This window comes from Colossoma macropomum, unplaced genomic scaffold (assembly GCF_904425465.1).
Source record: "Colossoma macropomum unplaced genomic scaffold, Colossoma_macropomum, whole genome shotgun sequence".
NCBI classification, from domain to species: Eukaryota; Metazoa; Chordata; class Actinopteri; order Characiformes; family Serrasalmidae; genus Colossoma; species Colossoma macropomum.
The window spans coordinates 37,005,499-37,019,118 of NW_023494799.1; the positions used below are offsets into that span (position 1 = coordinate 37,005,499).

General features: G+C 41.4%; 1 protein-coding gene across 1 annotated transcript in view; it reads left to right on the plus strand.

Moving 5' to 3' along the window:
• cpne7 (copine VII) overlaps positions 1-13,369 on the plus strand; it is a 72,164-nt gene extending 58,795 nt beyond the window's left edge. The window contains exons 11-15 of the mRNA XM_036586825.1: positions 5,413-5,467; positions 6,420-6,471; positions 8,002-8,135; positions 10,081-10,317; positions 12,768-13,369. Coding sequence (XP_036442718.1) covers positions 5,413-5,467; positions 6,420-6,471; positions 8,002-8,135; positions 10,081-10,317; positions 12,768-12,908 — 619 coding nt within the window. The 3' untranslated portion in view covers positions 12,909-13,369. The remainder of the gene's footprint in view (positions 1-5,412; positions 5,468-6,419; positions 6,472-8,001; positions 8,136-10,080; positions 10,318-12,767) is intronic.
• Positions 13,370-13,620: the final 251 nt, after the last annotated feature.

Below are 13,620 nucleotides of genomic sequence, written 5' to 3' on the forward strand. Positions count from 1 at the left end.
TGGAAAGTGTTGTTGAGGGGGAAAAAAAGAAAAGAGTGCATTTACCACGAGTAAACTCTTGGAGGAAAGTGTGAAAAGCTCTTGTGTTTCTCTTCTTAATTGATCAGGGCTTTTAAAGCCACTTCTGCTTTCTTGCTTGGAGAGATGGATGTCCTCTAGAGTGCCTGTGCCTGGAGACACAGCTACTCGACAACGTTTTCTCTCGTCTCTGACAGTGATGTGATGTGCCTATATTAGCGTGTGCGTGTGTCTGTGACGACGTGAAGAAAACGTGGGTCAGGCGGGGTTCGAAAGAAGCTTAAATGCAAAATCAGACTCGCCAGGACACTGCGATAAAGGTCAGCTCTGTAATTACACTCCAAATTACAGGCTGCGTATTCATTTAAACTTTCTTTTGAATAAATGGATCGTGGCTGCCTAATAAGGGCTTAGCTCTCCTGACCTATTTTGACTCAACAGTCTGAAAAGGCAGCATGCATTTGGGGAGGCTGACATGGCACAGTTCGTTACCCATTTGGAAAGCAGTTGACTGCGTGGGAAGAAGTCACAGTTGTCAGAACAGCTCGCCTCTCAATCATGGATGTGAGAAGGCTTTTGCTCGCCAAGCAGAGTTCCATCATGCGCTTGTGTTGTAATTCTTCTTGACGGATAACAGCATGTCGGACGATTCGTTCGGAGTGTTCCGTAGAGCGGGGAAGCGGCTTCCTTCACCCAGGTTGGGTACGGAGGTGAGAGTTGTGTGACTGGCATTGTACGCTATCTTCAACTGCATCTGAAACGGGTGAAGAGGGAAGTGTAAGGAGATTACATCTCTGTGCAGTCCCTGCTGCCCGCCACCTCTCACTGCACCTATTATACATGCACCTAGATACATGTGCCATGCCAGTCCAGTTGGTAATGCAAATGTATCAAGTAACTGACCTAGACATGCTTCTCCCTCAGATGTGTTCTTTTTTGGACCAAGTGTTGCACGGTTGGACACACTTTACAGAACACTAGCAAAAAACTCATTCAACTAGGGTGACCATACGTCCTCTTTTTCCACAATGCATCCTCTTTTTGGGACCTAAAAAAACATGTCCAGCCAGAGGTTCCTAAGTTGGCGAAAACAGGGGTGTCCAAAGTCCAGTCCCCGGGTTTGGAATGTTCCGTAGAGCGGGGAAGCGGCTTCCTTCCCCAGGTTGGGTACGGAGGTGAGAGTTGTGTGACTGGCATTGTACGCTATCTTCAACTGCATCTGAAATGGGTGAAGAGGGAAGTGTAAGGAGATTACAAGAGGCAGCCGGGAGATGGAGGAGCACGGCAAAACTGAAGTTTGTCCCGAACGCTAGCACTTCCTGTGACTTGCCTTGTGAGAGTATCTCAGTATCTCCCCCTGCTATGCTAAACGAATTAGCAAGGCTAATTACTCTTGTTAACATCTGCAGCTAGCATGCTGTTATGAGAACCTCGGCGGAGATTGCGCAGTGCTGGAGATGGATGTGTTACTGTCCACGGTTCAGCGGGAAAAAAACATTCTAAATGGGCGAAACAGCGTCGTGCCTCAAGGCGAGGAGGCCACTGATGTGGGGAGAATCGGCTGAACTTCTTGCGAGCCCTGAGTGCCAGCGCATTAGCGCTGGGCCTCTGTGAAGAATGCTTGTCGCAGGCCAGATCAGAATGATACTCCACATCCCCTTAAATGGAGTCTTTCATTCTAATCATGTCTCATCAGCTGGCGAGAGCGATGGCGTCGCTGAGAGATTTCAAGCTCGCTATACATTTTTCCAAAGCCTCTGGTAATAGCACACGGAATACTGATAGCACTTCCGGCCTTCATTAGGCTGTTGAAAGACAAGCTCTGATTCGGCAGAACTTCTGCTCTCTTCCATCTGATAGCTGTGGGTCTGTGGCTCCCGAGCGTGATCCACGGCTGCGGCTGTGCCGGTCCCCCCGCTGCGCAAGGCGTCATGCTGCTCTATCCTCTGCCTTTCCCCATTCTGGGCTGAGAGCAGAAGCCTGCTGAGTGATTAGCTGTGTGCCCCTGCTGCCCGCTGTGCCTCTACGTCGTCTCCTCCGTCCCTCGGGGCTCCTTTCATCCCTGTGCAGTCCCTGCTGCCCGCCACCACTCACTGCACCTATTATACATGTACCTAGGTACATGTGCCGTGCCAGTCCAGTTGGTAATGCAAATGTAACAAGTAACTGACCTAGACATGCTTCTCCCTCAGATGTGTTCTTTTATGGACCAACTGTTGGACGGTTGGACACACTTTACAGAACACTAGCAAAAAACTCATTCAACTAGGGTGACCATACGCCCTCTTTTTCCACAATGCGTCCTCTTTTTGGGACCTAAAAAACATGTCCAGCCAGAGGTTTCTAAGCTGGCAAAAACAGGGGTGTCCAAAGTCCAGCCCCGGGGCCAAAGGCGATCTGTGGACAGATTTTAATTGGCCCATGGTTTCTCATTATATGTGGCCTGTCAGCCAGTACGTTGCAGTTTTTCTTTCATCTGTCGGCGGTAGCAGTAGCGTAAACTTACAGCTTGTTGCACCATGCTGTATTAACAAAGTCGCCTAAAGTGTAAGAGCCTTTTGTTTGTGAGTAGACCTGCAAATTAATTTACTGACTGCCATTTAGTCATGTCTGCAGCCAGAAAGCACAAAGTTAACAGTCAGAACGGTCAATTTTGGAGGTGGAAATCAGAATACTTTTTCATTAAGAACCAAAGTGATTGCTCGTGCCTCATGTGACTTAATACCAAAACACATTATGAAAAATTACAATAAATATTCAGAGGACGAGACGGCAGAGACACTGAAGTAGCACAAATCTACCCTCCTCTTGCAGCAGCAACTTCTTATTAAGCAAATTCATTAAGTTAAATACATATTGCAAAATTATGGCAATTTCTCTTCTCCATTAATCCTACTGCTGTTGTTGCATTTATTTGATATGTAAATAATATTAATAAATAACAGCCAAAATGTCTTACAAAGGAAAAAATCTTATCCATCCAACAATAAAGGCAGCTTTGCGCAACTTTTCTTTAGTGATAGAAACACAGAAATATGTTTTACTGATGGTCAGCGCTGATGTGTATGGCCTGTAACTCCTCTGGTGCATGTGCAGTCATGTCACTGGCTTCCAACTCACTGTGGGGGCGGGTGCTTGCGCCTTTAAGAGGAGAGTTACTTTGCTTTTGGCAGTGAGTGACCGGTGCCCAGTCTGGACACCCCAGGGCTAAAATGTCTGGGATTTGGCTTTGCCTTCATGTTGACTCTCTACAGCATGCCTTGTGCCACCCACCTGCCTCCGGTGTGGTCTTTGTTGAAAACCAGAATGGTCACCCTAATTCAACTTAACAAGAAAACATAGTTCAAACTCTGCTTTTGTCAAAATATGAAAATTAGGAGTCTGTTATTAATTTCAAATGCAATTAAAGGGTGAATTGAATTTTTGCAAAACGTATCCTGCCTTGCAACAGTTGCTACAACAGAAGGTATTTGTGAGTGGAGCATGGACAGGTCAGGTGTATAATTAGGTGGGACAGGCTTTTTTGAAAAAAATATCTATCTAACGGAGAGCAGTCAGGGTTAATAACAGTGTGTACTGAGGACGGGTGATACCACTGATTTTCTTTTTGATCTGATATTGAATAATACAAAGGCTAACAACCTCATTTTGTGAATATCAGTAAAAATATATATATATATATATATATATAATATATATATATATATATATATATATATATATTTCAATGCCTTTGCAGTAGCCCTAAAGGGAATTCCACCAGTGTTTTAAAGTTTCTGCATATTTCAGTCACTGAGATGTGAACAAAGCCATTCAGAGTGGTTTGATGTGGAGTGGCTCTTTGTGGAGAAACTTGCCTTGACTCAGATTTCTTTACAGTGTTAATATAAACCAGGGCTTGTGATGTTTACAGCATTAATGTAGCCATTTTATTTATTTTCCAAAACAAATAGTGAACCTACATGTCATTTGGGTTTTATATGTAATGTTAAGTAATGGTGAAATAATAATAAATCCAAAAAAAGTACATTTTAGGCCAAAATCATATCTCAAAACTACTGTAAAACAATGTGTCATGCATCGAGCAGCGTATTCATAAGCATTTCATGTGAAGGAGCTTCTAGAGGCATTAAACTCTTTAGCTATCTGATTCCTATCACCACCACCAACATCAAACCAATCTGAATGACTTTGTTTACATCTCAACCTTTTACTTATGAAGAAATTTTGAAAAAAAAACCCAAAACAAACAATGGAATTCGAGTTTAATTAAAATGTCTTGTCTATGTATGTGTGGTTGCAGAGGCAAGCAGACAAAGCCCACAGACATCACTATAGTGAGGGTGATGAGACCACCAACTAGCCATCTTCATTATAGTTAAACTGTTGGAAAATGACCCACCACATTCACCAAAATGAGAGGAAAAAAACATTTAAATTTAATGCAACACACAATTTCATACCAAACAGATCAGAACAGACAGCATACCATGGCGAGTAAAGGCTACTTAGCCCTATCTTATACTACCTTATACAGCACAGTTTAAATGTCCGGGGCGAATGGTTGACGACTAAGGTTTTCTTCACCATGGTGAGTTACTACTACTTGCTAGTAAAGGAATTAGTTCATAGGAACTAGCAGAGCTCCACTAAGTTCTCACCAACAGGAGAAACAGTGGAGCAGGTTAAAGCTGTGTTTACAAGGATTGTTTTTTTTGTGTTTTTGCATGACCAGCCACAGCATGCAGCTGTGTAAACGTTTCTATGGTGATAACAACGGCCAATAATTTGTGATTTCCTAAGCAAAGCTTTGTTAGTCTCTTTTTTTTTTTGTTAAGGTGGAAAAAAGTCAGCAGGATGCAAGAATTCAGCGCCTTTGTACATGACGACCTTACATTTTCTGATATTTTCTTTGGCATCGAAGAACATTTTCAATACTTAAAAATCTGATGGAGCCCTGGCTTCCAAGTAGTACATCCTAGGCCTCCCAGCCCCCCCACTCCCCCATAGCTACATCCCTGGCCTGCATGTGCTTATTCATCAACCTACTATTGTAAAGTTGTGCTTCTTAAGAAATTATGAATTATGCAGAAATTTTGGGTGTTAAGTGATTATAATAACCTAATATTACATCTGTCACTATATGTCTGGATAACTCGTGTTTCTATTCTATGCATTTTGTGTTAGTCTTTTTTTTACTTTCATTTTAACATCGAACAACAGTTTCATTAAAACAAATATGACGTTTTATTACTAGTTAAAGAAAACAATTCACACAAATATCTTATATCTTAAGTATTGATAGTTCAATATCGATCCACCCCTCTGTGAATTAGTCAAAGTTGAACAAATCCTAAAAAATCTGAACATTTTCTGCTTTTTTATTCATCACAGTGACAAAAGATTCTCAGCTTTGGGCTTCGGGGCGAGAATTCCACCCAATTATGAGGTAAGGGTGTCTCTCCGTTCATTGGGATTCGTCTGTCGTCTTTTGCTTTAGCCTTTGCTCCCAATGTTCTTTCCAATCCTCTGACCTTGATGAAGCGCTCCTCTATTGGTATTTGATTTGTGTGAGAGGCCATATCTTCCATCTCTGTATTTACCAGTATATGGAGTCTACATATATACAGACCTGATTTTCATGCCACAGCCACCCTCATTCACCATGCCTCCCTCAAATAACAAATGGAGTGCATTTCTATTCACAGCTTCTTCCTCCCTTGATATTCCAACCTTGTTGGGAAAAAAAGCTGAAAAAAGGCTGAGGGAGTTAAAATAATGGCTGGATGCTTAGGCCACTCCTGTTGTTGACCGTGTGAGGTTGCGGGACTTCATTTCCCACAAGCACATTTGTTTAGGCAGATTGGACTTTGAGTATGGAGAGCAGGCATTCATTTTAACTAGCACCCTGGGGGAAGGGTCTGAAGAGCAAGGAGATGAGGGTAACGCCTTGGATACGGCGCATTTATACCCAATCAGAAGTGGATAAAATAGAAAATAAATAAATAAAACAAAACAAAATAAAAAAAAACACTGAAAATACAGTCAATTTGACCCGTGCATCATACCAAGTTTCGCTATTGTTGCGACTTCTAATAGAGATGCTGAGAGCAGGAATGTAGTTTTATATTACAGGCCTTTTTTCTTGCACAGGGTTGCAGAAAGTCATGTTTTTAAGCATTCAGACAAGCCGAACAAGCACTGCATTGTGTTGTTGCCTGCTGCTGTTTTCCGAGCCTTTCTGTTAACTGAAACTATGACCTTCAAATCTGTAGTGGAAAATGATGTCTCTTTGAAACTTCCAGTAGCGCTGGCACTGAAAGAGGTAGACTATGTCTGAATGTAATGCATTCATCTGCACTGCTCTTTGGAGTTCAACCACGTTTTCTCTCCCCATTTAGGTGTCGCATGACTTTGCCATCAACTTTAATCCAGATGATGATGAATGTGAAGGTAAGAGGCTTTATCAGTCATCTCCCTCAGAGGAAAATTCACATGAACATGAACACACAGCTTTGCCTGATGCATCATAAATAATTAAGGGCCATATCCTACAATTTTTTACCACCTATAAGATCCACTTATAAGGTTTGTGTGTTTTTATGAACTAAACACAGTGATAATTAATTTTTTCCTGACCATTTTCCAATCTCTCTTCATTATTTAGAATTAAACAAGCTGTTGTTATGAGTGCAGATTTAAAAAACGAGCCCTGTTTTGATTGATGGCCCTGTATTGAGCCTCATTCAAAGAGCAGTCTGGGCTAAAAACCCCTTATAGCTTCGGTGAGAATGGTAGTGTTGAAGTACGGGAGTCTAGTCTTGTCTCGGTCTCAGGGTACGGTGGACTCGAGGCCAGCCGAGTGCAATGCCTCTGGCTGAGGTAATTAAACTGGGCTTTTTTCTTTCATTACTGAACAACAAAAATTGGTTCCAAAATTCAAACATCCCCTGAGAGGAGATGTTTTAATTTTATAATAAAAATGGATGTATGTTGCTTGGTTTATGTTCAGTTGACTTCAGTAACAACACAAAACTGAACAGACTGCAATGTAATAATACTTATTAATAGTTTTAGGGTATATAATATTTAATGTTATATTTGACCAAATATATATAAGGTATTATTATAAACGATGTATAATGAATGTATGATAAAGTACAATTTATTTTTTCCCCTTTTCTACTTTTCATATACTGCAAAAAATCTTAATCTGGTCTCTGTCTCTCCACTCCTGGTCTCAGTCTTGACTTGGACTCGACTACTGCAAAGTCTTGGTCTTGACTCGAACTTGATGTACCCAGGTCTTGACCACAACACTAAAGAATGGCTAAAATGCTGTAGACTGAATAGGCAGGTATATGTAAACACATTGAAAAGAAAGAATCCAAAATGGGCAGTTTACATAGATGGACTGTATGGACTGGACACTGAAAGAAAACTTTAACAATGTTTACATACTACATCAAACTATTTTATTTAAAAAAATCCAAGATCCCTTTAAAGTTTGGGACTGGTGGAAAGGCTACAGTTATTATACAATAGGCTTGTTATGAATCTTTGTAAGAATTACATCTATGCTGCATTTCTGGTTTTTGCACCAAATTAATTTCATTCACACAGTGGCCAGAGATGAGAACATCTCCGCAAAGCAGCACTGACCTCCTTTCCCTTGCTCTTTTGAAGCCCCTTTCATGGCGGAAGCCAAGAATGCTGGGGGAAATGAGTGAGGGGCTGTGGAAAATCTTGGGCTTCCTCCATTCCTTTCACAATTCTGCATAGGAGGGAGAGCTCCAAGTCTCTCTTTTTCTTTTAAGCCGATCCCAAAATCTGCTGCTTTAGCCGTGTTGCCAGTGTTACAGAAGCTCCAGTACATCTTTCAGAAAGCAGTGGACTTCCACAGCACAAATGATACCTGTCTCTCTCACTCTCTCTCCCTCTCTTTCTGCCTATCTCTCTCTGTCTCTCTCTCTCTCTAATCAGAAATTCAGGGGGTGGTGGAAGCTTACCAGAACTGCCTGCCCAAGATTCAGCTCTATGGCCCCACTAATGTGGCCCCCATTATCAACAGAATAGCCAAGCAGGCAGCTGGGAAGGAGCCCATCAAAGACGCCTCAGTGAGTGTGTCCTCCTTACTGGCACAGCCTGTTCCTATTTCACCACACTGCAATTTCCATTTTAGAAGCTTGCCAATGTTTTCAGTTTTCACCTTTTCGAATATAGTTCAATGACAGAGTGATTGCATATAAGTGTTTGCATATAAATCGCTTCGCTTCAGGGAACAACTTTAGTAATTAAGCATTGCAAAAATCAATTTGGGATTCCATTAAATCATCTTATATTACAAGACCGTACATGCTTTGAGGTCAACAGTGTGGCCTCGGGCTTTTCACAAAACCCCAAATTGTACACACGGCCCACGACGGGCTCTGTTTTCAAGCATTTTGTCCTTGCAGTGATCTTCATTCATTATTCAATCTTCAGGATCACCCCCTCACCATAAGTGATCACATTTCAGTACATGAGCTCTAACTGTGGAGAATTCAAACTGCAGACTTTGCATGTTCAATCCCGGCTGGACCCCCCAGGGATATTTAGGCCAGTAATCTATCCAGCACCTCTACTTTTAGCCCATTGACTGGCAGCTTGCTGTGCTTGTAGCCTGTGGTTGAATTGTAAAAAAAAAGTCAAGGAGAATGATGGGTTCAAAAGGACAGGGGGAGTGGAGAGTGTTCTGAACTGTAGCAGTGTTTACCTTTTTACCTTTTTGGACAGGAAAAATAGCCTTTTCAGATATTATTCATCTTACGATGTGGTTAGATTTCTTTTAAATGAAGATCTACAAATTTTATTGCTAGTGTTCGCATCTTTAAATCTGAAGACTGAGCAACAGCAGGTGCTGCACCAAACGCTCCAGTGCATTACCAATGAAAAGTGCACAGTTCTACATAATCGTCTCCACATTTCACGTTCGTACATCTGAGGCAACTTGGTGTGTAAATCTTAAATATGGATGGAATTTAAATATGAACAAAACAGCAATCCAAAGGAGCATGACAGTTTTCCAGGAGGGATGATTTTTTGTCACTTTTTTGGACCCAGGGAATTGCCTCATCCTGCAGCCCCTTTGAATAAAGCCCTGCTTCTACTGAGGGGTGCAAAAAGTAGAGAGAAATCATACTTAAGTGAAAGTACTTTGAGTTAAAAGTATCAAAGTATGGTGCTAAACATAAACTTGAGTCAAAGTCAAAACATACTAAGGAACATACATACATTTAAACATACTAATGTATGTAAGAGTGTATAAAAGTGAATAGAAAGTAAATGTTTTAACAAATAAATGCTGTGCAGTGACCAATCAGTGGTACTAGTCTTTGCATACAAGACGAATTAGCATAACTGTGGACAGTTTCATTTGGCTGAAAGATTAATCGTTTTTATATTGAAATCACAATTTAAGAGTGCAATTTTCAAAACACAAAAGCTCTTAAGTTTTAAGAGGGAAATTCAATGCAATAACACAGATTTGTAGATTGCCTGTAGAGTTAGACCAATCAGAGGCAACCAAACCCCCACGTGTTGTGACATCACAACCACAACTTACTGGCTTTCTGACTCACTACATTAAGGTGTCAAGCCTTAAGCCAGAAAAAGTAAAGTGGTCTTCTTGGACAAAAAAACAGGTCTGAGCCTCAATTTATAGAAAATAATCAAAATTTAAATTGCAGTCGCAGGTTTAGTCAGAAAAATCGCAATTTGATACTCTCTCCAAATCGTTCAGCCCTAGTTGGATGTTTTAATGATGTGCAGTATTGACTAGCAAGACAAAAAGGGGAAACTCTCCTTGTCTGAGATTTGTAATGAGTACTTTGAAGGTCTAAAGTAAACCGTAAGGAGTAAAGTGTATGTTTTTCTCTTAGAAATGTAACTGAGTAAAAGTACAAGTATTTCATTTCAGTCCGAATATTCCTAAATAATACACAAGTATGTTAAAGTACAATTACTCAAGTATTTTCCACCCCTGCTTGTACCCAGAGTAATAAGGCCCTTTTCCTCTCCTAGCGATATCACATCCTGCTGATCCTCACGGACGGGGTAGTGACGGACATGGCGGACACGCGAGAGGCCATCGTACGGGCTTCTTACCAGCCCCTGTCCATCATCATTGTGGGGGTGGGCAACGCCGACTTTACCGACATGCAAATCCTGGATGGAGACGACGGGGTCCTGCGTTCTCCCAAAGGAGAACCCGTCCTGAGGGACATTGTGCAGTTTGTGCCCTTCAGAGACTTCAAAACGGTGAGTCCATGTCCACAGTCCTCACTTGATCCCCAGCACTCACTGGAGATGGACACAAATTGCAGCCCTTCTGTAGTTTTGACGCATGAGCCCTCCAAGCGTGTCCTCCGATGCGCTTCTGAAACAGCTTTACCCTCAAGTGGGGCCGCGTCGAATCAGGCAGGCAGCCAGGGAGGCAGGCAGAGCCATGCCAGTGCTGCAGATGGGCCGAAAAGGCTCATGGAACTCCACAGCTTTTTCCAGAAGAAGCTATTTTACCCCCTCTGTTGTGCGCAGCCAAAAACAATCCGTTAATTCCTGAGTTGTGAGAATGTAGACTGCTTAAATGCTTCCCAACCATTATGCTGCTTCTCATTATACACTTGTCGCTTGTCTGCTCTTTTTGGCTCTCGTCCAGACAAATTCAAATCATAAATTTATTCTTCCCTATTTTGTTTGTTTTACTAACACAATTTGCTATGGATTTGCTTGGTCTGTGTTTTTCTCTAATACTGATATTAACGTTTTGTGTGCTCATCATGACTCTCTTGTTTTCTTGAAACAGCTTCTAAGTCATCTTTTCAGTCAAATTCAAATCACACATTTTTGTTTGTTTTACTAAAACAATATTTACTAAAACAACAGCTTTGGATTTGCTTGCTTTATGCATCCCCCCCCCCCAAAATAATAATACTAACACACTCTCTGTACTCCTGTGTAGTTACCTCGAAATGGCACTGGTGGCTATACTTTAGGAAAAAGTCTGTAACTTGTTAAGCTCCATGCTCAAGCAGTTGTCATGCAAAGTGCCTCATGTTGGTTAGAGCAGCCTATCAAATACGTAAAAAGGAAGCAGTGATAATATTGCCAGAGATGCAGAACCACATTGTTGCCTCAGACTTGCTATTCGTGTTAGATGCAGCGCGGCGTACATTCAGACCAGTGCAACGAAAATAGATTTAGGTGACGTTAGCTGGCATGAAACCACTAGATTAACGTCTTTAACTCAAGGAGATAATGAGAGATCAGTTTAAATTTTTTTTGTTTTGTTTTAACTGGTAAAAATCTCATCCGACTGGCCTTCGACAGAACGGCTGCCTCTTAATTTTCATCTACAGGTTGAGGAATTGAGGGATATAAAACTGTTATGATGACCTTTTCACACAAAGCTGAAGTAGCTTGTTTGAATTTTCTTGATCTCGAACAAGAATTTAGTGAATAGGATCGAATCCAGCCTTGTCCTTTTCACTGACACTAACTTACTGTGAACAACAATATATGGTAAATACTGGTGTCATTCTTTCCAAATCTAAATACATAGAATACAAAAGGCTCTCAGTAACATTATTTCTATCCCTCTTGCTCATTCACACTCTCACACTCACAAGTGAGGTTAAACTAGTTGGGTTGTCAGATAGTTAGCTAATGTCAGTGTTAGCTTTGCCTCTTTTCTTTACCTCACTTAAACCCAAAGTTAACTAAAGTTAGCTAACTAGAGTTAAGCAACCAAGTAAAGTTATACTGACAATAATTTGCCACAAATTCTTATTGTAGGTGGATATTAATTCTGTTTAACACTGTTTCGCTCTGTATGTTATAGATTTTAAATAAGGTCTAATGTTTATTTTAGTGAGCTTAGCCAAAATCCTGTCCTTAGTTTGGCTATTGATTACTTTACAGTGCATTAACAGAGCATTAATATGACTGGATTACAGCGTATCAGGTCTGATATGATTGGCTGAACGTTACGTTAGTCAATCTCTGGTAGTACAGCAGAGGCAGCGCTGCATAAGAGCATCAGCAACAGCGCCTTCCTCAGGTTGCACCCTGCTATTACAGTATATTGTGAATTAGAATAAACTATAGACAATTTGGATTAGTACATTTACTTAGGAAGGGGGGGCTAAATAACATTTAGGGTGGGCTTTAAAATGAAGACAAGTAAAATGAAAATCTTTCTATACCACTATTTAAATGCAACCATATTTGAGATATTGACCATGTTAAGGCCTTTGTACAAAAGGTTTTTTTGAGTCTTATCCATCCATTGAAGCGTGTGGTCAGATGACTCTCTGGTGGATTTGATCTACTCATCAGGGTTTTGCACAAGCTTGGGGAGCCCATTGTGGAGTACAAATTCTGAAATTCATGTAAATATTTCAAAGGTTTCACTTTTCACTCAAATGATGATGATAATATGAATTTTAATGACAAATTTTGCAACAAATTAGAAGTGAATGCCAAATAGAAGCACTTTTATTAGTGGTCTCAGACGTTTGGACCCCACTGTATATTCCTATGCATTCATTTGCTGGTAATTCATGGCAAAAATCTGTGTAATTTCTGCTTTGTCGGATTATTTACTTTGAATGTAAAAATAGGTGCAATTATGTCATTTTAAGATTACTTAACAAGAAGAGTAAATTAAAGGCATTTCATCCCTCTGCATAAACTTACTATTTTTTTTTCAGGCTTCTCCTGCTGCCCTGGCGAAGTGCGTTCTTGCAGAGGTGCCCAAACAGGTAGTGGAGTACTTCAGTCACAAGGCCATTTCACCAATGAGTCCTGTGTTGGATTCTACTCCAAACTCCATCGCCAACACCCCAGATTAACATTTCCCTCCTGAGCCTTGACCTCCAATGGGACCCTGTGCACCTCCTTCCAGTACTGGACCAGTGAAAGCATGGTCAGAGGAGGGCCGCCACGGAGGAAAACCACCACCAACACCACAAAAAAACTATATTGTTGTGCCGATTGCCATTTTCCCCTGTTCGTAAATAAGGTGTTTATACAGACTGAAAGGACGGGTTTGAAGGCTGAATTTTTGCCCTGGGTCTGGCGTTGTGCCTGCTTGAGCCTTTTCCCCTCCGCCTGCTGTACAGAGCCATTGCATGAGGACATTTAGGCCAGTAATCTGCACACGCCTCGCACCAGAGTCCTAGACCTTTGACTGCCGCTGGCTCTCTACTACTGCTCCACAAAGGCCACCTCTGCATTTCTTTTTAAATCCTATGCCTTTCAGGACTCTTTCAGGCTTCGCCCAGCTTGCCCTGCTGTGCTCATCTTCTCTTGCCCTGTTAACCTGAGCTCCAGGCTTTTTGCTGGCCTTTCATCATCCTGCTTTTGGCAGCTACTTACAGGATTATGTGTGAAGAGAATGGACGGTCATTACCCAAATTTACCTAAGAACATGTGAAGCAAAATCGTCTTAAGAGGATCCGTAATGTGATGTGTAGATGTGTCTCACAGATAATAGCATGCTCATTAGTTCAGAAAAGATCCAATCTGCCTGCACTGGACCGGCATATTTCGTGAATCTGAAAC